Genomic DNA, 23,250 nt, shown 5'->3' with positions numbered 1-23,250 from the left:
GTTGGCTTTCTAGAGTGTGGCAGTAGTTTGTTCATTTTCATTGATATGTAGTATTCCACAATATGAATATTGCACAACTTTATTTATCCATTCAACATGTTGATGAACACTTGGATTTTTTTTTCTAGTCTGAGGTCTTTTACAAATAATGGTGATGTGTACATATTTTTGAAGCAGAAGTTCTGGATCATAGGTTCTTCCATGACCATTAATTCTGAGACCGGTAAGGGGCGATGGGGGATTGAGAAAAACAAACATGTATATGTATAGAGAAAGCTGGGACCAGGTGGGACTTGGTCCTCTGGAACAGTGACCCAGAGAGAGCTCAGCATGTTTATTATACAGGTTTTATCATCAAAAGTTTATTTATGGGAAAGTTTTTGCAAAGCAGACAGCCTTGAAAGTAGTGGTCACTTGTAAGACACTGTGGTTATCTTATTAAGCCCCCAAATCTCTATCCCTAGCAGCTGGTGCTGGAGCTCAAGGTCCAGACTGATACAGCTCCATGCCTTTGCACAGAGCCTCCTCAGGCTAGGCGTCACCATAGCAACTGGGCAACCTTGATCTGAACTTTGCACAGGAAGTTCCCAGTGCAAATGCAGCTACCAGGTGGTCAGAAACCATGATCCAAGTCCCCATTCTCCACAAGGTTCTGCATGTGTTTGGCTTTAGGAAGTATTGCCTAATGTTTTCTAAATAGGTTGTACCAATTTACACTCCCAAGAGCATTGCATGAAAGCTATGTTGCTCTATAAGGCAGGCAGAATATAATATCCCTCAAGGATGTCCATGTCCTAATCCCCAGAGCCTGAGAAAATATTACCTTATGTGGCCTAAGGGATTTTGCATCATGATTAATGATCTAGTAATGGGGAGAGTATCCTGGTTTGTATGGGTGGGCCAATGTAATCATAAATGTCCTGAAGAGTGGCAGAGAGAGGAAAAAGAGAGTCAGAGATGTGACTGGAGGAATGGTCAGAGATGCAAGGTGGCTGGCCATGAAGGCAAAGGAAGAAGCTGTGAGCCAAAGTTAGATGTTTCTAGAAGCTGTAGAAGGCAATGCAAGGGATTCTTTCCCAGGCCTCCAGAAAGGAGACCAGCTTTGCCGCCATCTTGACACAGTCCAGGGAGACCTGCCATTGACTTCTGATCCAAAGAACTGTAAAATAAAAAAAAATCCACTTAAAGCTTTAAGTTTGTGTTCCATTACAAAAACAAGAGAAAACTGACAGATTCCACATCCCCACGATACTTTGTATGTGAGGATTTTTAAAAATATTTTGTTATTTTGGTGGGTGCATATGGCACCTCATCCTGGTTTTAATACACATGTCCCTGATGGAGGTGTGGTTGGGCATCTTCCATACGCCTGTTAGTCATGCAGACGTTCTCTTTTATGAGGTCCCACTGGCTTCCCGGATTGTCTGTCTTATTCTTATTGATTTATAGTATTTTATATTTTGAATATAAACTTTTTTAGTTATATCCATGACAAGTAATTTCAACTTCAGAGTGAGTGTTTTCATTCTCTAAAATAGTGTGTCTGGATAACAGAATTCCTAATTTTAATCAATTTATCTTTTTCCTTCATGGTCTGTCATATGCCTGTTTAAAAAATTGTTCTCACCAGGCGTGGTGGCACATGCTTGTAATCCCAGCAGCTCAGGAGGCTGAGCAGATGAATCACAAGTTCAAAGCCAGCCTCAGAAATTTAGAAAGACCCTAAGCAACTTAGTGAGACCCTGTCTCAAAATAAAAAATAATAATGAAAAAATGTGGATGTGGGTCCATGGTCAAACACCCCTGCATTCAATCCTTGGTACCAAAAAAGAAGAAAGAGAAAAAAAAAAAAACAAAAAAACAGAAAAATTCTCTACCTCTGAAGCCAAGACGCGATCTTCTTATGTTAACTTGTGAAGTTTCACTGTCTGACCTTTCAAGCTTGTATCTCTATTCATCTGGAGTTAGGTTCCTATGGGGAGTGAGGTGGGGATCGAGTTTCCTTTCCCTTTTTCTCCTGTAATGCTCCACCTGACCAGCCTGATTTCTCACATGGCTCCACAGGGCTGCTTACGATTTTTTCTTGCTATTCTGCATTGCCACTGCTGTCCTAAGTCACGTATCCATATGCACGTGAGCCTACGTCTGGATTCTTCACTCTGTTTTATTGGTCCATTGGTTTATGTTCACTCAAATACTGGAACCTCTCAATTGCTGTGGCTTTATTGAAGTCCAGCCATCCTGTAAGGTGAACTCCTCCCGCTCTGCTGTCCTTCAAGACCATTGGCTGCTTTGGCCTCTATTGCCTGGCCCTTGTGTTTCTACAGGTCCAGTCAGGGCCAGATAGTTGACATTCATACCTACAAGAAAACTGCCCATGGTTTGAACAGGATGAACTGAATCTACAAATCAATTTGGAAGACAACTAACATCTTTTAAAAAGTTGAGATTTCTAATCCAGAGCCTTCATGTAGACTTATAGTTTATTTAAAAACTTAATTAATTTCTCTCACTAGTATTTCACAGTTTTTATGCAATGGTCCTTCATATCTTTCATCAGGTTCATTCCAAGGATGAATGAATTTATGAAATGTATATATAAAAATTTTAACAGCTTTGAGATATAAATCACCATAAATTTACCCACTTAAAGTACACAATTCAGTGGGTTTTAGAATATTCAGAGTGGAACAACCATCACATACTATTGTTAATAGCATTACATTTTAAAATTCTCCTTATATTTATTGGTTGTTTGTATTGTGGACGTACAATTGACCTTATGTCCAGCAACTTTGCTAAATTTGCCTCTGATTTTTCAACAGTCTGCAGTAGGCTACTGTGTTTTCTCCACCCACAATCATATCTTCTGTGACGTGACATGTTTCTCAATGACAACATAGCTATGGAAGAGGCACATTTCATGTAGGAAGACATGAGGAGATCGGACCCTCACACACTGCTGATGGGAACATAAAATGGTGTACTGCTTTGGGCAATAGTCGGCATTTCCTCTGTTAAAGACAGAGTTGCCAAAAAATCCAGCAACTCCACTCCTAGGCATAAGCCCAAGAGAACTGAAAGATGACATCTACAAAAAACCTCGTAGGTGGGTGTTTACTAGTCATCACACGATAGTCATAGCTATAATGAGCCACCCGTCCAAATTCCCACCAACTGACGGGTGGATAAATGAGAAGTGAGACAGCCAGACAATAGAACGTGATTCCTCAATAAGGAGGAGACGGCTGACTCATGCTACCACCTGGAACACAGGAGCCATGTGACAAGCCACTACACACCGTATGAATGTTTGCATGGAGCACTCAAAGCAGTCCAGCCAACGGAGACAAGTCGCTGACTGTGACCTGGGTGTGGGTGGCAGTGGAAGGACCGCTCGTGATACCTGTCTCTTTTAAAGGTTGATTGATTGCCTACATGTCAATACTCGGTGGTAAATAGAATTTTAAAATGTATTAAGGTAATGAAAATGTTCTCATATGTGATGGTTGTTCCACTCTGAATGTTCTAAAACCCGATGAATTGTGTACTTTAAGTGGGTGATTTATATCTCAAAAATTTTTATATGTATATAAATTAAAATGTTTGTATATACATATATAAATATGATACATATGTATGTATATATGAATGTACAAGTATGATATATATATGTATGATATGTATGTGTGTATGTATAAATGTGATACATATGATCATATACAAATATGATACATGTAAATCTGTGAAACTTTAAAAAGGAGGCAAAGGTACACTAATGTTCTTGAGTATAATCTCTGAATTTGGAAATTATGGGGGATTTAAGTTTTTCTTTATACTTTCTGGATTTTCTCAGAGCATATATTTTTACAACAGGAAAAAAACAGAAAAGAGTAAACTTACAAAGAGGTAGAATCCCTCCATAACCCCAAACAGGAACACCAAAATATCTTCCTAAAATCCAAAAACATGGCTGAGGTCTGGGCAGGAAAATGAAATGTGGCAAACCGTGGTTACACCAGCCAAGGGCCTTTGGTGGGAGGTTGGGGTGAAGGCTCAGGATGTTCACTGGGGTATGGTGAGCCGTTATCACTCAGAAAAGATAAATCTGCATCCTTGGCCTGAATAGACTGCAAATGACTCGCTAGAAAGTTGCTAGTGTGCTGCTGGAAGCGTGGGCAGCGCTTCTGGAGAGAGAGACACCAGGTCCCTCCCGGGAGGAGGAGGCTCTGGACACCCGGGAAGCTGGCCGAGGGACGATTGATGGGTGGTCCTCAACAAGACCACAGCCAGGACTGCAGCACTGGGAACTCCCCTACCTGTTACCTGACCTTTGTCAAAATGCTTTTGGGGCCTTGGCTTCCTCTATGTAAAAAATGTTACTAGCAAAATCTGCTTCTCAGGTGTCATTAGTTAAGACAGAAAATACACAAAAGCACTTAGCATAATACCTCTAAGCTCCTCTCAAAAATATTCCAAATGTGCCACATTTCAAGTGGGGGAACTGGGCAAAGGGGACACACCGAACATCCGGGTACATTTTTGCAACTTCCTATAAACCTGTAATAATTTCAAAATAAGAAGTTAAGAAAATGTCCTAGCTCTCTTGTTTACCAATTATATATACCTCATGCTGGACCTCTTCTTACCAGAGGAAGGATCTAGGACCAGGCACACTGAAGTGAAACTGGAATAGAAGCAAAGTCCCTGGGTCTCAAGCCTGGAGTGCCTTAGTGTGTAGAGAACCTGGGGCAAGGCCTGGTCTGACCACAGAGCTCCATGGCTTTGAACATGCGTCATTTCTTTTGCTGGCTCAACCTGACTCATCCATTGGGATTCCAAATAATAAACATTTCCTCAGCACATACTCTACCAGGCCTGGTGGGAGCCCTTCCATGACCTGACACCACTGGTGCTTTCTGAATCCTAAGGGATGTGTGAAGAGGTAGTCCATGCAACGCCCACTGCTTACACGACTTGGTTTTCCTAATGAAATTAAATGTGTGGAACAAACCATAGGGGATACAGGTACCTAGGCTGGGGTGGCCACAAATTTCCTCAAGGGAGAATCCTCTGTCTCCACGAACCTGGAACATTGTGGAGAGCACTAGAACATCCCCATGGTAGTGAGTGCTCACGCTCCTCCACACTCAGTTCACAGCTGTGGTTTCCTGGCAGGATGTGCTGCTTTGTTTAGCACAAGTCTATGCTGAGAAACCTGGAACAAGGCTGCCCACCAAGGGACAGGCCTGGTGTCCTGCTGAAATTACAGGCAGCCTCTAGGGCCGGTAAGCAGAGAAGAAGCAGGTCCCTTAGGGAAACAGATGGGCAGGTCCCCTAGGGAAACGGATGGAGTTCAATTCCTTAACTGTTTTCCCCTCTCTTCTTTCCCTTCCTTTCCTTTTCTCCCTTCCTTCCTCCCTTTCTTCACCCTGCACCTCCTTCCCCCACTTTCCTTCCTCTTCTTGATAGTGGAAGCAAATGTATCTTCAGCTGATGTGAATAAAAAGAGATCAAATGTCTTGAAAATCAAAGCCAAACTTGAAAGCTCGAGGAAAGACAGATTTCATTCTGGAACATCCTCTTGACCTGGGTTTTTTGTGACAGGGGCCAGAAGAAGCAGAGGGGAGAGGACAAGAAAACTTCGTGTAGATATTTACCTTCACACAGTTCATGAAGACACAGAGGTGGCACTAGGTAAGAGAGGGTGACTACTTTTATTTTATTTATGTTATTTTTTTGGCTGGTGGCTGGTTTTGTAAGAAGTGCTCTTTCCTACTTGGCAATGGCAGCCTATGAGGGCCACCACAGCAACCTGCTCCAAAAAACAGAGGTGAATAAAAATGAATGTCAAAAACATTGTTCAAAACCCATTTTTATCCATTTCTCCATTTTCAGATTAATTTTCTTACCATTTAAAACACAGCTCTGCCTTTTAAACATTTTCAGCTTCAGGAATGACTATTCTGAAGGAAAAAACGAATGCCTCATCACTGATACTGAAATTGATATGTGGGATAAGTGTCCTACCGTGTCAGGTGGGTTTTGTTGTTGATTAACAAGGTCTTCCCTTGATGTTTATCGTGTACTCACCAAGGTGGATAAGAACAAGCGTTTATTCTGCTTGATATTTGGTCTACAGTCCAGGTTCTAGCAGGACGTACTCTTTTGTATGTTGTGTTTGAAGATCTAATTTCTAATTGTAAGTCTCCTGGGCAGCTAATCAGAGTTTTCACTGTCATTTGGAAGAGGACTTATTCTTAAAAATTCAGGCCTTGGGCTGGGGATGTGGCTCAAGTGGTAATGCGCTCGCCTGGCATGCAGGGGACACTGGGTTCAATCCTCAGCACCACATACAAATAAAATAAAATGTTGTGTCCACCGAAAACTAAAAAATAAATATTAAAAAATTCTCTCTCTCTCTCTTAAAAAAAAATCAGGGCTTACTGGCCATAGAATTAGATAATATAGTTTTAAAAAATATTTATTTTATAGTTGGACATCATGCCTTTATTTCACTCATTTTTTTTTATGTGGTGCTGAGGGTAAAACCCAGGGTCCCGCGTGTGCGAGATGAGCGCTCTACCGCTGAGCCCCAGCCCCAGCCCCAATACATTTTTTAAAAATATTTATTTTTTAGTTGTAGTTGAACACAATACCTTTATTTTATTTATTTTACTTGGTGCTGAGGATCGAACCCAGGGCCTCTCACGTGCTAGGCAAGCGCTGTACTGCTGAGTCATAACCCTAGCCCAGATAATACATTTTAAAAAAAAATTTACTTATGACACTCTCCCTACTTTACAGATTTCTGTGTCAGAGCAGGGTAAGAATTCCTGTAACCTAGGGGCTTGGGAGGCTGAGGCAGGAGGATCTCAAGTTCAAAGCCAGCCGGGGAAACTTAGCAAAATCTGGTACCCACTGAAAAAAAAAAAAAAAAAAGAAAAAGAAAGGGCTGGGAGTGTATCTCAGTGGTAGAGCACCCTTGAGTTTGATCCTAGTATTAAAAAAAGAAAAAAAAAAATTTTCAACCTCATACTGTGCCCTGACCATTAACAAAACAGGGCATGCGATAACACTGTTGACTACACTGTATGTGAAACTAGGTTAAAGGTACACAGAATAATGATTGCTATTATTTGCTTAAATGTAATTTTTTTTTTGTACTGGGGATTGAACTCAGGAACACTTCACCACTGAGCCATATCCCCAGCCCTTTTTTCTATTTTATTTAGAGACAGGCTCTCATTGAGTTAATTAAGGCCTTGCTAAGTTGCTAAAACTGGCTTTGAACCTACAATCCTCCTGTCTCAGCCTCCTAAACCCCCAGGGATTACAGGTGTGTGCTACTGTGCCCAGCTCAAATATAATTTTTATAAGGAAGGAATAAAGTACATGTTATAGAGAAAAAGCCATTTATCTGTGAGAAAGCAGTAAAGAGTGAGAGGGCGTGTGCTGAACTCACTGATGTTACTAACCACACTGGGTCAGGGACCTATGGCACTGGGCACCTCAGCTAGGATGGCAATGGAACACAGAGCTTTCAAGGGACAAGGAAGTAACCCCTGTTTTCTGCCTTTGCTGCCCCCTTACTGGAGGACACCAAGGCCAGACTTGCTGAGGCCTAGCTCCCACAGCAGAGCCAGCCACCCCACATCCTGGGCTAGCACTTGGCACAGAGTTTCTAATTTCTCTTGATCACTGAGAATTCTGAGTCTGGCTTAGCTGGGGAGAATATCAAGACTGTGTGGTGGTCTCCTGACCACCTGGTGGCTGAAGCAGAGTAGGCTGTGGAGTTTGTGTTATGCAAGATCACTAGGTAGTGTCAAGAGCCAGGTGGTCTCTCCTCCTCCCTGGCCTCTCCTGGGAAGCAGGGAACTCTCAGGGATTGAGTCCCCCTCCGCTGGCTGCTGTGGACAGTTCCTGAATTTCCAAGTCCTTGCCATTTTGAGTTAGTGTCAGCTGAATTCAATAAGGGCTTTCTGTAAGGAAGGAGAGAAATATGAAAGTTTGGCCTTTAGTTTTAATTATTCTATACTTGGAGTTGAGTCCATTTTCATTTTTATCACTCTGAACTTTTATACCATATAATCTGTGTTCTATCTTGCGACAGCTGAGAGGAAATCTTTTGAAATAGCTGTGCGGAACCCCTTTTTTATTAGACAGATTTTTATGCATTTCAGAGGATCTGGTTCCTTAGTATCTGATGCCTCAATGCCACTAAATGCCAATGCACTGTCCTTAGTTAAGGCTACAGTGCAGAAAGGAGCACACTGATGATTTAGAATTCCCTCTTTTAAGAGACCAGGCCCTCTGAAGGGTGGGCAGGGTTTTGTGCTCCACTCTGGCGGAGTACCATTTTGGAAACCTCCGGAGCCAGATTTAGACTAGAGTCAAAGAAAGGGCAGTGAAAAGGAGTCAGCAATCCTGGCTTTAGCCTACTTTATGCCACTAAGTGTAAGCCAGTCGCTTAGCTTAGTTCCTTTAAAACGATAGGAATAATAAAGTGTAGGACACAGGTTTCAGCTGAAAGTGCTGCCAAAATTACTTAAAAGACCCCCCCCCCAAAAAAAAAAAAAAAAAAAAAAAGCGAATCACAGCTCCATGCGCATCTCCTGGACAGCAGAGGTGAGCAGGTTCGCGGGGCCCACGGGCAGCACTGGGCAGCACGCCTGCGCTCTCCCGCAGGCCTGGCGGACGCGTGCGGCAGGGCCTCAAGGACCCAGGCTCAGTAGGGAGATCGAGGAAGGGGGCTCCGGAGGGCCGGGAGCTGGGGTGGCCGGGGAGGGGCTCCGCGGGGAGGGGCCGGCCGGCGGAGGGGTCGGGGGCGGACGAGCAGGGCGGCGCCTCCTCGGCCCGCAGCCCGAAGCCGCCCGGGAGCCGCCGCAGGGCCCGGGGGCGGTGCGACCGTGACCCAACAAAGCCCGCGCGGCGGGGCGCGGGGCAGCGGGCGGAGGGCGCGCACGCCGGGCGGTAGCTCGCGCGCTCGCAGCTGTTCGCGCGCCGCCAGGCCGAGGGTGCGCGCCGCCGCCGGCGGGAGCGAGCGAGCGGGAGCGCGCGCACAAGCGCGAGCGGGCGGGAGGCGGCGGCGCGGCGTCCCGAGCCCGAGCCCGCCCCGCGCGCCGTCCCCGCCGCCGCCTGGCTGCCCGCTCCCACCCGCTCCGGCTCGCGCCGCCGCGTCGCGGGCCCCGGGCGGCCGCGGAGCGAGCAAGATGGCGGGTACGTGCCGGCGGGCGGGCGGGTCCCGGGGCCGCGGCCGGGGGCGGGCGGCGGGCGGCGCTGACCGGCTTCTCTCTCCTCGCAGACCTCTCGCTGCTCCAGGAGGACCTGCCGGAGGACGCGGACGCGTGTGAGTGGCGCGGCCCGCGGGGACGGGGAGCGCGGCGGGCGGCCGGCGGGCGGGAAGGGACGCGGGGGGACGCGGGGTGGCGGGGACGGCGGCGGGGACGCGGGCACCGCGGGGACCGCGGGGGACTGGGACGCCGGGGCGGCGGCGGGAGACGGGAGACGCCGCGCTCGTTTCCGCCCGCCGCAGCCGGCGCCGCCTCCCCGCCGCCGCCTCAGCCTGGGTCGGGCCTGGAACGCGGCCTGGCCCTGTCGCCCGCAGCGCGGCCTGGCCCGGTCGCCGTCCCCGCAGGGCTCGGGCTTGAGGGTGGCTTTCCGTGTGGGGAGGGTCCGGGTCCCGACGCGGCTTCCGGGCCGCGGCGGAGCCGGCTGAGGGCGCCGCCGCCCTTCGTGCTCCCCGAGCCGCGCGACGCTGTCCGGATTGATGACAGCGGGGACAAAGAAGGGCCGGCCGCGCTGTCGCAGGGCGTTCTAGTTGCCGTCGAGGCGGATCGTTGTGTGGTGCCGAGGTCCGCGACAGATGGGGGCCAGGGGACGCCCGGCGTCGCCGTGCGGGTCCCCGAGGTCGCGCCCGCACCGAGGCCAAAGAGGCCGCGGTCCTGCCGCGCCCTCGGTGCCCGGGTCGGCCCTGGCCTTCCTGGGCTTCCCTGGTCTCCTGAGTCCCTGGTTGTCAGAGTGCAGTAAGGGAGAGCTTTACGGTCTAGAGAGACCCCGGCAAAGAGTTGGTTTTTTTTTTGTTTGTTTGTTTTTGTTTTTTTAAGAAAGGGAATCCTATCCGGACATCCCGTGCTAAGCCGCTGGTGGGTGGGCATTTCCCTGATGGCCTCTTACAGGGAGCGGAGGGACCGGTCCCGGTGCTATTCTCCCTGGTCACTCACCCACGGGTGAGCTCAGGCAGATATGCTCTCAGGTATCTTGCAAGGTGGGGGACTGGAGGGGGGGGGCGCTTTATGTTGCCTCAAGACAGGGCTTTTTAGTCTCGTGTTGAGACCTTATAAGTGAAAGATTCATTCATTCAACAGGTATTTAAGACTGACACTAGCGAGAACTTCCCAGTGTTCATTTGACCTCAGGGGGTCATGGTCGTGCACCCTTTGAAGGATGAGATGCAGTTCGGCCCGGCCTAGAGGGGAAGGCTGTCCTGGGAAACATGGGCCCTGAACAGGATGGCCACAGCCTGAGCCCCTAGTGGTTTACACACAGTTGTCAGGAAGGCCCCGGAGGCTGTGCAGTGACCACACAGACTAGAGCCAGACAGCCTTGTTGCAGTCTGAGCTGTGCCACTTTGGGCAAACTGGGCAGCTCAGGCAACCTCACTGTACTTAGATTTCACTCTTGTAAGTGGGCATGATAAATATCCCCTACTTTGTAAGAGTCCTTACTACAGGACTGGACTTAACGCCTTTGGCACTTAGAACTGGGTAAATAGCGACTCTTGTGTTTGCCATTCTGAGTAAAGAGCAAGGTTAGCATAGAGGAAAAGCAGAGAAGGAGTTACTGATGTCAAACTTAACAGAATTGATATAAATGCTGCCACAGCTTGCACTGAACTTTTTTTAGGCTCTATTTTATGTTCACTTTAATTCAGGATAAAAACTTAGGTATTTGTTGGAAAGCACCAATTATTTGCATATTTACAATTTTGTTGAAAATTGTTTTAGAGAAATTGCTCATTTTTCTCAGTTGCTAAAGTTCTTACAGGTAATACCTTTACCCAGAATACTCAGGGGCAGAGGATCTTTGAGCCTAAGGCGGTTTACAGGACTCCTTGCCTCCTGTTGTGAAGGGATAGAAAGAGGCCATAGTGTCTGCATAGAGGTCACGATGGTTGGTAAGGGGATAAAACAGCTTGGGAACCCAGAGGAGCCATAGAAAGCAGAGGCAGAGAGTGGAGAGCGGAGTTGGCTGCGAGCCCATGGGTGAGTTTCTCTCCGCCAGTGCCAGGGGGGAGGCCAGCCTCAAGGTAGCATGTGCTTCACTCTTCCATCCAGCCAGGCCTAGTCTAAGTTGACCCTTGGATTGGAAAGAAATGATTGTCTGATCCAGTTCTAGAGCCTGGTCACCTGCCTTAAATGCAAGTGGAAGAGAACACTTCTGTTGTACAAGTCACTGTAGCTGTGGATCCCAAAAGGACGTGGTGGAGTCCAGATCTTGACAGGGGAAGCATTGCTAGGCCTGAGTTAGCCTCAGGTCAGGTGTTTTGATTTGTTTCTAAAGTCTCTAAAGTCTGGAGTGGGGAAGAGGGTTGGTTAAAGACTGGCTTGGCTGATAGCTGTGAAGAAAAAAGTCCCCCAATCCTAAGAAGCAAAAAATGGATGTATTGTATTATATAGCAACAAGCCATGATGTTTTGTTTTGTTTTTTGTGGTTTGGTGGTACTGGAGATGGAACTCCACCTCACAGGTGTAGGCAAGTGCTGTACCACTGAGCTATATCCCCAGCCTCCAAAAAGCCATAAAGGTTAAGTAAAACTATCATTAGGCATAGTAAAATTAAGTTTTTTTAAGTTGAAAAGTGATATTTTCACTGAGGGTATGGCTCAGTAGTAGAGCACTAGCCTACCATGCTTGAGACCCTGGGTATTCAGTTCTTAGCACGGAAGAAAAACAACAAATGAAACAAACAAACAAACAAAAATCCAAAACCCTAAAGTGATTATTTTCAGTACTGTATCATGAAATGTACTTTGAATTTCAAAGTGAAAGCAAGCCAAAGACTTCATTTAAGTACATGTGTCAGCAAATTTCAATGTTGGATAAAATGTCATTTTTATGATTTTTGTTCCTTGAATAATAGGAAGCAATACAAATTTGTAGCTAGACTTTTAAGAAAAGATACTCAAATTTCTATTGTCAGCTTTTCAAAATTCAATTTCAGTTTATATTGAAGTTGCTAGATGTCTAAAGTGATAGAGCTAGGACTTAACATACAGTAAGATTTGATGAGCTGATGTTTATAAAATAATCATTGAAGGAGTCTGATTAAAATTAAAACTTTAGAAGAATGGTCGTATTAACACTTAGTAGTTATGGGGACTTTCAAGCACAGATTATTTTTTCCCGCCATCTTGTGATGTATAGACTGTGGTATTCTAATATTGGTAAATACGTCAATTAATACCCAAAGGGACTACAATATTTTCTCAAGGAACAAAACTCCTAAATTCAGATGATTGTAATCCAGGCCTTCTGATTTTAAATATTGTATCTAAAATATTATCTCTTCTCAAGTTTCCCATTTTACAACATTGAGCAGCCCAAACCTGTCACATAGGCAGTTTGCTTGAAGCCATATTTTAAAGGCCCTTATGAAGTATTCCAAGATGCTATGTGGGGTTTAGTTTTACCTAGAGAGAAAAGAGTCGATGGAGGTTGGGAATAATACAGCTTATTTAGTCCTTCTTGACTTTTATGTTAGAGTAACTAGGCATGATGTCGACGAGCTTTTGAAGCTGTATTATGGAACATGCCATCCCACAGACTGTTTTATTGTTGAAGTTTTGGAATCTCTTTATATTGCTCTGATTTTCTTGTTTGAGGGCAATGTTGGAGTACAGGAATGACAAATCCTGAGGTCATTACCTTCAGTAATGACAAATTACTGAAGGTCACTGCTCTGATCCAGTGCCTGGTCTTTAGCCCTCTAGCTACTCCCTGCACCCCGCCCCAGGGATTGAACTCAGGGGCACTCAACCAGAGTCATATCCCATTCTCTTTTTGTATTTTATTTAGAGACACGGTCTCACTGAGTTGCTTAGGGCCTCACCAAGTTGCTGAGGCTGGCTTTTGAACTTATGATCCTCCTGTCTCAGCCTCCTGAGTCCTTGGGATTACAGGCCTGCGCCAGCGTGCCTGGCTACCCCTCCAGCTACTTTTAGAAAACAGTTCCAATAAACTTCCTACAGTCCTTGCCACTGGGGGAGCTGAGAAGTAGAAAAACGTGACTGTGTCCAGTAGCGGCCAGAGAATCACCAAAACTCCCAGAGGTGCTCTTGAGCATGATGATGTTTAGGTGTTCTTAAGCAGGGATTTGAGAGAGTGAGCAATGAGACTTGGTGACATGTTTTGTTTGCTGCTAAAAGATGAGACAGGAGAAGTCTTAGAGGTAATATGATTGATGGCCTAGGAAAGAGTGCTCTAAAAATGGTCTAGTGGTGATGGGGGCTGGAGCTGGGCTCAAGTGGTAGAGCACTTGCCTTTCCCGTGTGAGGCACTGGGTTCCATCCTCAGAACCACATAAAAATAAATAAAGTTATTGGGTTCATCTTCAACTAAAAAAAAATTTTAAAATGGTTTAGTGGTGTCCATCTGTGTATAAAATCATTAATGATGCTTTAAAGGGCTAATAATTCCTGACATAAAATTTAAAAAAGGGGGGGGAACTTTTGTAACTGTACATGGGTTTGTAGCTATATAACTAAAAACAACAAAGAAAATACCAAAACTAAGTGTAGAGTTTTTGTTCTTGCCTGTGAATGATCAATCTTGTAGGTGAAGTTCAGAAGTCGCCACATTTCTTTGGTTACTGGTTTATTATTTCTGGTTCTTTTGCCTCAGTCTTTCATCAAAACAGAGAATTTGTATTTTTTTTAATTAAACTGATATTACCTTATATCTACATTTACATTAACCTTTCTTTTTTTTTTTTTCTTTTATTTTGCAGTATTGAGAATTGAACCCAGGGGTGCTCTACTGTTGAGCTACAACATATCCCCAGTCCTTTTTAATTTTTATTTTGAGTCAGGGATTTGCTAAATTGCCCAGGTTGACCTTGACTTTGTGATCTTCCCATCTCAGCCTCCCAGGTAGCTAGGGTTACAGGCATGTACCAGCTTACCTAGCTACATCTTTTTTTTTTTTTTTTTAATTGCTGTAAATGGATTTTTTTCTCTTGATGGTGAAGAATTTTTGCTGTCAGCTATGGGTTAGAAGTCCCTCAGCTTGAGCTAGAGTTTCACTTTGCTTTTCCCTTGTATCTGAGAATGACCCTAATATGATGTCCGACGCACAAAGGAGGTTGACACATGGCTTTTGGACCTGCGCAGTGAAAGATCAGTATTCCCTATAGCTTCTTAGGAGGGCCTGGCACCTGCCTGCTTTCAGCAGAGGTCCTTGAGTGGGCTGATCACCTGACCGTTCTTCCTCCCACAGTCGTGTCCTAACTCTGCTGTCTTCAGTGTCTTGGCTTCTTAGCTCCCTCGACTTGGGAACAAGCTTGACTGCTGGCCTGATTGATACCAAGATTGGCGGAGAGCGTCTTCCAGGCAGTAATTGTGGCACTATCGCAGGTCTGGGTCTGTGGAAGGAAAAGGCACTGGCTTTTTAGACATTCAGACCTGGGAGTCACATTCTGGCCCTGCTGTGTAATCTCTTATAATCCTGAACAAGGTGCTTAATGTTCCCCAGCTGTTTTCTGTCATGAAATGTTGATGGATTTTGGATTGGCTCTGGTTTTTGACTATTACAGATCAAGCTGCTGTACACATTTCATGTCCAATTTTTTACGTAGATGTGTGTGTTCCTTCTCTTGGGTTTTTATCCAGGAGTATCTTAGGAAGTTGTCTGACTGTTTCCATGATGGTTACGCCAGGTTCCATCCGCAGGGCAGTGTGTGCAGGTCCTCCCGCCCTGGCCGCTCTCTCCGGCAGCCTTCATTCTAGCCCTTCTGCTCAGTGTGAGGTTTCTTTGAGGTTTGAATTTGCTTCTCATTAATGGCTAATGATGTCTGTCTTCTCATGTGCTCATTTGCTGTCTGTTGCTTTGGTAAAGTGCCTTTCCACATCTTTAGCTCCTGGTTTTGTTGGAACACCTTCCCAAGTTTTAGAGTTGTTTATATATCCAGATACAAGCCCTTTCTCAGATACTCAGACAAGTTCCATATCTGCGACTTGTCTTTTCATTGTCTTAATGGTGCAATTAGAAGAGCAGAAGTTTTGAGTTTTCTGTTTTATTGTTTTATCACAGAGGCCCTTTATTAGGCTGAGAAGTTTCCCTGACTTTGTTGATAGCTTAAGGAAAGTAGGAATGGGTGTTAGATTTTGTTGAATACTTTATTCTATGTTTATTGAGAGGATTTGATTTTTTTTTTCTCTTTTAGTTTTTCAGTTTAATGAGTTACAGTGGCTTTTTGAATAAGTATTATTAATTATTCACCAGCCACCACAGCAGGTACAGCATCCTGTGGCATACCCACCCCGCAACGCTGCAGCTTCATTCAGCCCTCAAACATGAACTTTCAGGGGAAAGAAGAGGCAGGTAGCGTACTTACTTTAAGTGATCATGCCAAAATGTTACTGCTAGGATCTGAATTTAAATTAAAAGTCAGATTCATTATCATCTTTTCTTTAAATATAAAATTTGTTTTGGTAGAAATAACTCATTTTTTTCAAGACTTTATTTATTGGGGATTGATGGTAATTTGGTCCTGAATAGTTCAAATTTTATATTTGAACTACTAGGGAAGAAAGGGTTTATGTGGTGGCACATACCTGTAATCCCCAGAAACCTGGGAGGTTGATGCAGGAGGTTCACAAGTTCAAGGCCAGCCTGGCAACTTAGCAAGACCCTGTCTCAAAATAAAAAATAGAAAGGGCTGGGGATGTAGCTCAATGATAAAGTGCCCTCGGTTCAATCTACAGAACAACAACAACAACAACAACAAAAAAAAGGTAAAGAAGAAAGAGTCTTTGTAACCAAAATGATTGGATTATTAAGACTATAAGGAAACCATTCTCTCTGAAGGGAACGAAGGACATGCTTATAAAATCCACACGTACAGGCCTTTGATAGGCTGTATACTTCTGTATCACAGGGTTTAGAAAACATGACCTTGGTAACCAGTTGGAAAATAAACATGCCACTGCCCTTTATATTTACTTATTGTATGTTTGTCCCTCAGAATCTATCAGGATTGTTTCCAGGACCCCCTTGGATACCAAGTCTGTGAATGCTCAGGCCCCTTTTATCAAATGCCAGATTTGCCCATTATCTGTGCACATCCTCCTGTATGACTTCAGTCATTTCCAGATGACTTACGATGCCCAATACAATGTAAATGCTATGTAAATAGTTGTTAGGCTGTATTATTTGGGAAATAATGAAATCTGTGTGGTTTAGTACATAGGCCAGTTTTTTTTTGTTTGTTTGTTTGTTTTTGTTTTTAGTACTTTGGATCTGAGGTTGACTTAATATTTGACTAAATCATACTTCAGAACATCTGGACAAGGAGGTAAACTATACCATAGGAAACTATTTTGTGAGGCAAAGGCAAGTTCAAGACCAGCCTCAGCAACTTAGCAAGGCCCTGTCTCAAAATAAAGAAATAAAAAGGATATGGCTCAGTTGTTAAGTGCCCTGAGTTCAATCAAAAAAAAAAAAAAAAAAAATTCCTGCTATAAATTACTTGTGAGATTGAACATAAAGGACAATTTTGTACTTGCTTATAAAGATAATTTCTAAGGATTTAGTAACTTTTAGCATTTATATTTGAAGGAAGGAATTCCAGTAAACATTATTTGTTCCAAAGTACAAATTAAATTTGACATGCCTGTTGCTTAAGGCTGTGTTTGGTGAGGACTGAACTGGTCTTCACATTTTTGTCTTTTCTATTAATTTTCTTCCCCCAGCAAAGACTCAATTGGGTCTCTGCTACAACACTAGACCAGCGCTGGAAAGTTCTGTAAAGGGACAGAGAATGAATAGTTCAGTTTTGTAGGCCACATGGTTTCTGTTGTAACTGCTCAGATCTGCTGTATGGCCAGAGCAGCTCTGGGCAGTATGTAAATGAGTAGCCTGCGTGTCTTCTGGTCAGACTTTATTCACAAGAACAGGAGGCCAGCTGCCCTGCTGGCCGAGATCTACCCGCTCTCGCTATGCTGGAGAATCCAGGCCTCTGCGTTTCATTTTACCCACAGCACAGTGCCCGGCAAACAGTGAACTTTCAGTACACATTTGCTTCAATGAATCTTGTTTTTTTCTGGCCAAATTAGGTAAAGCCATAAACTTAATTTTAAATAATGAAATTTTAAGTTTTTAAAAATGTATTCACGGGGCTGGGGATGTGGCTCAAGCGGTAGCGCGCTCACCTGGCATGCGTGCGGCCCGGGTTCGATCCTCAGCACCACATACAAACAAAGATGTTGTGTCCGCCGAAAACTAAAAAATAAACACTAAAAATTAAAAAAAAAAAAAAAATGTATTCACTTATTTTGGCAGTACCAGGGGTTGGCACCAGGGCCTCGCTTGCTAGGTGAGCACTCTTCCACTGAAGTACATCCCCAGTCTTAGGTTTTCCCTCAGTTGCCCTGGCTGGCCTTGAACTTAAGATCCCCCTGCATCAGCCTCTTGAGGAGCCTGATGACGGGCCTGTGCCACCACGCCTGGCTCATACTGATATGTTTGAAGTCCACTGGGTTTATGTGTTTCCTCCAGATTTGATTTAGGCTGTGCCTCTTTTCACTTTTTGACAGCACAGGTATAAGTGTTGTAGTTGTTTCTCATAGTCTCCCTTGGTCAGAGGCACCAAGGGCTGCTTCTCTGTTACTGGTGATGTTGAGGTGATGTATGCCACCCTTCTCCCCTGTGAAGGTTCCAACACTGGGGACTACCCTGTTCCTACAGTGAATCTTGCCCCAGGCCTTCTGCTTTGCAGGAGAGTTTGTCCTTCCTCCCTATTCATTTCTTGGTGTGTTTATTTGTAAAGACTTCAGAAAGAGAAAATTTGATGGATTGATTGTGGTCTTATCAGTATCAAGGCAAAAAAATTGAAGGGGAGGGCAGAGCCTCAACCTTTTCCTGTTTGATAGGATATCATCAACCATTATGTGGGGGATAAAAGGGTGTTCTGATCAAGCATGGTGAAAGTGACGTGTACAGATTCCTCAGTTTCCTTCGGTGTGGTACTTGTCAAAGGCATGATGTGCTGATGCACTTGTGAGTGACAGGAGGGTTAAAGTGTGTTAGAGAGACCCTGACTCTCCCAGCACCTCTGTGGGCATCTTCCATTGATATTAAATGAATCTGCTGCCTTTGTAATAAACATTAAATTGGGGGTTTTAAGGGAATTTGTGTTGAGGAGTGGGTTAGTGGTGGCAGAAGAAAAAGAGAAAACAAACTAAACACTGCTGTGGCTGGCAAAGTAAACCTCAAGGGCTCTCAAGGCTGCAGGAATGCAGAGGGAAAGTCTTTTTTTTTTTTTCCAAAGAGAGAGAGAGAGAAATTTTAATATTTTTTTTTTAGTTTTCAGCAGATACAACATCTTTATTTGTATGTGGTGCTGAGGATCGAACCCAGGCCGCACACGTGCCAGGCGAGCGCTCTACCGCTTGAGCCACATCCCCAGCCCCAGAGGAAAAGTCTTAATTGGAGTAGGAATGTCCTGTGAGGTTATTTGTAATAGGCACATTTAAACAGAAGAGGCTAGAGCAGCCAAAGCAGGACGGATGACACCACACAAAGCCAGAAGGCAGTTGACACCAGCAGGAGAGAGAGCTGGGTCTGGGTTCCCCAGGCCTGGAGTCCAACTTGAGGCGTCCTGCCCTACTCTGCCAGTGGGTGGGATGGAGGGCTGGGGAGTGCAGGAATGTGGGAGTGAGTGGGGTTGGCATGAGGAGCGCCTAGGGATGGGTGGAGCAGGCACTTGCTGTCCTAGGACAGTGGTCTCCAAACATTACCGCATGTTTCCTAAACCATCTGAAAACTCTGTGTCACACATACATTGTCAAGTTGATACCCAGGATTTTCCAAGGTTATATTCACAAAGGATGTAATTTCCAGTGTATTTCAAATATTGATATTGTAAAAATAACAGTAGTGTCCCTTTGAAACGGGATGTAAACTCCAGAGCGGGTTCAGGCACATTTCCGCCTACCAAGTTTACCGTCCCCAGCACACTCCCTGCTTTGCCACCTCCCGTTGTTCTCTTTCTTCTTGACCTCTTCCCACCCACTCACACTCTGACCCTAATCTGCTTAGGCCGAGACTTGTGACTGCCTACCATGTTTATTTGTACCAAAAATAGGTATATAGAGGAAAATTTAACATTTGAATGTCCTTGTAGCCATTGAACTTAAAATTTCTTTTTATTAAGCTTCCATTACTACTAAGTTGATCATCCAGATCATATACAAATTACACATAATTTTGTTGAAAGCAAAATTTTATTGAAAAGTCATCTAATGGATAAGATTTCTAAAAAAATAATTATGAATTGATAGATGAATAGGATTTACTGTTTAGAATGAGACAATATTTAGCATCAGTTTTTAACTTCACATTTTAAGGGTTATAAGCACTGAGAAATTGTATTGATATAAATAATGTGATGGGAATGGGAAGGGCTATTTTGAACTTCTAACTTTGGTGAATAATAATTTTGAGAAGAGACTCACGTAAGAGGGATCCCAGCAGTTTGGGAGGCCAGAACAGAGGGATTACAAGTTCAGAACCAGCCTTGGCAACTTCTCAAGACCCTGTCTCAAAAAATTTTTAGAAAGGTTGGGCACTGTGGTGCACTCCTGTAATCCCAGCAGCTTGGGAGGCTGAAGCAGGAGGATCATGGGTTCAGGTCAGCCTCAGCAACTTAGTGAGGCCCTTAGCAACGCAAGCAAGACCCTGTCTCTAAGTAAAACATAAAAAGAGACTGAAGATTTGGCTCAGCAGTTAAGCACCCCCTGGGCTCAATCCTCAGTACCAAAAAAAAAGACCAACCCAAAATGTAGCTCACAGATAGAGCACTTTTAGGTTCATCTCCCACCCACCCACATACCCACACATAGGAGCAAGAGAGAACCGGGCAGAGTAGGGCTGTCTTGGCACCTTTGCGCAGTTGCTTCAAGGACCAATAGCTTGGGCTATAAGTTCAGTGTGACAGGAAAAAGCCCCGTGCCCTCTGTTGCTCCAAGTGTAGCATAGATGGCAGTGTTCATGAGTGCTATGCCCATTTTTCATGTCACCTCTGTAGCACTGTTTCTGTAGTTGAGTCAGAAATAGTGGATGAAGTAGGTGAGACGTAAGAGCCGTAAGTGTTGGACAGAAGCCCGTCATGCCAGATGAGGAGACTGCGGGGACTGAAGCTGTGAGGGCAGACCCCTTTGGCACCCGTGCTCCTCTTGCTCCTAAGCACATGCACCATTAGTGAGATGGGGCAAGTGTCCCATTTTCTCCTTTGTTCTCATGGTAGCTGGCATCCCTTCTCCCCCACTTGGCATTGTGGAGTACACAAAGTGTGTGTGTGGTAGGAAGGAAAGTGGATTTGTTGACACAGCTCTGGGCACTTTTAACAGAATGGATTGGAACCATCTTCTAAAAGAACTCTTAAGATTTAAGAATGGTGGATTGAAATTTTTCACTGAGTGAGCATAGCACCAGTTTGAATTTGTCATCTATCTGGACATGTTTGGCAAGGGAGAGAAAGAGGCATGCTCATGCAGAGCTGTGGTGCTGCTGATGGTGTGTGTTCCGCGGGGGTGGGAGGGGGGGGGAGGGTGGGGGGGGAGTCAGGCCTTCCTGAGGTCCTGCCTTCCGCCCTCTGCTGCTTGGCAGGGCCGTTGGAAAGGAGTGTTGGGAAATGAGGCCTGGAGTCCTTTTGGAATGTGGTGGAAAGACAGTCATCTGGCTTGGAAAATACATGATCTTTGTTTAATTTTTAAAAAATAAGAGATGAAGGGAAATGGAAGGGAGTTAGGATCAGGAAGGACAGTGGAATCAATCTGATAACTTTCCTGTGTACATATATGAATCCACCACAGTGGATCACCATCATTTATATCCACAAGACTAGGATCCTAGTTAGAATAAGATATAAGATATCAAGCAAGACCCTTCAGGCTTGTATAAATGTATCAAAATAGATTCTACTGTCTTGTGTAACTAAAAAGAACAAATAAAAATAATGCAACTGAAAAAAGTGATGATTTTAGTGAAATTTTATCTTAGTTGAATATATGTGTTATCCAGAATTGTCTATTGCTCAAAAAAGGTTGACATTAGTTGTTTCTTAGAAAAAATCTATACCAACTTGTATAGGGAATGTTAAAAAAGAAAAAAAAAATCTATACCAAATTCCTTGTAATTTTTCAAACATGAAATGGTTCTCCTCGACTCTATCTTGGACTTTCTCTGTTTAGAATGTTTTCCTCCTGCCCTCTGTCCTGCTTGGCAAGCTCTAGTGTATCTTCCAAGAATTGTCTTGACTTGGAAACCTTCTCTAACTCAGTATTCATTTTAATTCCTCTGTTGGCTTTCTAGTTATACTTCTTGCATGTTTTAGAGATTAGTCCTAAGATTGCAATCTGCATCTCTAATTCATTAAAATTAACATGTACTTTGAATAAGCTGCAGGGACCTTACTGCAAATGGTATCTTCCCTCTGTGCTACACAGGGCTTCCTTCCTTCCTTAAGGCATGTGTGCTCAGAGTTTTTTTAGTGGTGACGATAGTTTTTTAATTGCTTGTTTCTGAATTTCTCTTTGTAACCTGGGGCAGATGTTTGATTGAGGCTGGGTAAGACTTACAGGTACATTCTGTAGCAGTGGTGATCAAAGCCTGTGGACTCCATAGGGGTGAGGTCCATAGTCTTAGTCAGCTTGACGTAGGACAGGAAGGATGTCAAGCCAGGGTGATTCTGTGGATGTTGGCAGGGGCAATGTATTGGGAAGTAGAAGTAGACCTTTGATACCAGGGTCTGTGCCAGAGTGGAACGCTCCTGTATAGAAGAGTGGTCAACCATGATTGACAGACTGTGACAAAAAGGTTGAAGCAAAGCACGATTCTGCTACATCTAGGAGTGTGTTTCTCAAATGTAGTTGAGCAGTTCACATTTGAATTTAATGGGGTATTTATTAAAAATAAATGCTCAGGGCCTCACTGTGAAGCCACACAATCAGTGTGTGGGTCTCAGAATCTGCATTTAAACACAGTGATGCTGACAGTGGTTGCTGGAGGCGGCTTTCCCACTGCCACCCCCCCCCCCCCCGGCTTATGACCAGAATCAGTGTTATTAATGTTTGCCTTTAACACATGTGAGACTCTGATGAAACAGTTTGGTCATAGTCATAGAATTCTAGAGCCTGCATAAAGGTGCCTTTGAAGTCATGCTGGCTCCACAGTCTTAGGTACAAAGGAGGAAACTTACCTGAATGAGTGTGTCTGAGTGGCCTTTACAACTCTGATTCATAATGCTGGTACTTTGCTGTGAGTTGCAGATCAGAAGCTGTGTAAAATTTACCGTAAGTAATGATGAACACGGTTAGGGGTTATTCATAACCCAGTGTGACAATCACTGTTTTTTCATTGGGGTATTTAGACCATTTGCACTTAACGTACTTAATGCTAAGGTTGGGCTTAAATCTTTCATCTTGCTCCCCTGTTTGTCCCTCTCTTGCTTCTCTCCTTTATCCTTTTTTTCTTTTGGGTTGAGTTTTTACAGTCATTATTGACTGGTTAGCTGTTGTCTTTGTTGATTTTGTTTGGAGTTTGTGACTGGCGCGGGTCCTTAACTTGCCCGTCTGCCTTCCCGGGGCGCTGCTCTTAACAGAGGCGAATGGAGCTCTGCTTCACCCCCCTGCTGCCCTTCCCCTGCTGGAGCTGCTTTACCTCCACTGGCCTTGAGCTCCACAGGGCACTTCTATCTGTTTACTTGACAGTACATATTTTTGCCTTAAACACTTATCTTAATTTAAGAGATTTCAAAAATAAAGAAGCTTTTTATTTACCCACATATTAACCATTTCTGATACTCTTTGTTTCTTTAAGTAGATCCAGATTTCCTTGTGATATTATTTTCCTTTTGCTTAAAGAATTTAAATGTGTCTAATGGTGTATGTCTGTCATTGAGGACATCAGCTTTTGCATGTCTGAGAAGAGTCAGTTTTGTATTTGAAAGGTTTCTGTTTGTTGGGTATAGAAT

At 44.3% G+C, this 23,250-nt stretch overlaps 1 protein-coding gene across 4 annotated transcripts in view; it reads left to right on the top strand.

Moving 5' to 3' along the window:
* Window positions 1-9,132: 9,132 nt before the first annotated feature.
* Ppp4r1 (protein phosphatase 4 regulatory subunit 1) overlaps window positions 9,133-23,250 on the top strand; it is a 51,210-nt gene continuing 37,092 nt past the window's right edge. Inside the window, exons 1-2 of one of the 4 annotated variants that reach the window (XM_046421424.2) lie at window positions 9,133-9,219; window positions 9,305-9,349. In XM_046421424.2, coding sequence (XP_046277380.1) covers window positions 9,213-9,219; window positions 9,305-9,349 — 52 coding nt within the window. In that variant the 5' untranslated portion in view covers window positions 9,133-9,212. Of the gene's footprint in view, window positions 9,220-9,304; window positions 9,350-11,245; window positions 11,265-23,250 lie in introns of those variants that run through there. The other 3 variants (XM_046421423.2, XM_046421425.1, XM_058571844.1) reach the window with 3 other exon arrangements.

Source organism: Marmota monax, unplaced genomic scaffold (assembly GCF_021218885.2).
Source record: "Marmota monax isolate L192 unplaced genomic scaffold, Marmota_monax_Labrador192_F-V1.1 WCK01_AAM20220418_F8-fsc00254, whole genome shotgun sequence".
Lineage (NCBI taxonomy): Eukaryota > Metazoa > Chordata > Mammalia > Rodentia > Sciuridae > Marmota > Marmota monax.
This window is presented reverse-complemented; position numbering and strand designations above follow the sequence as displayed.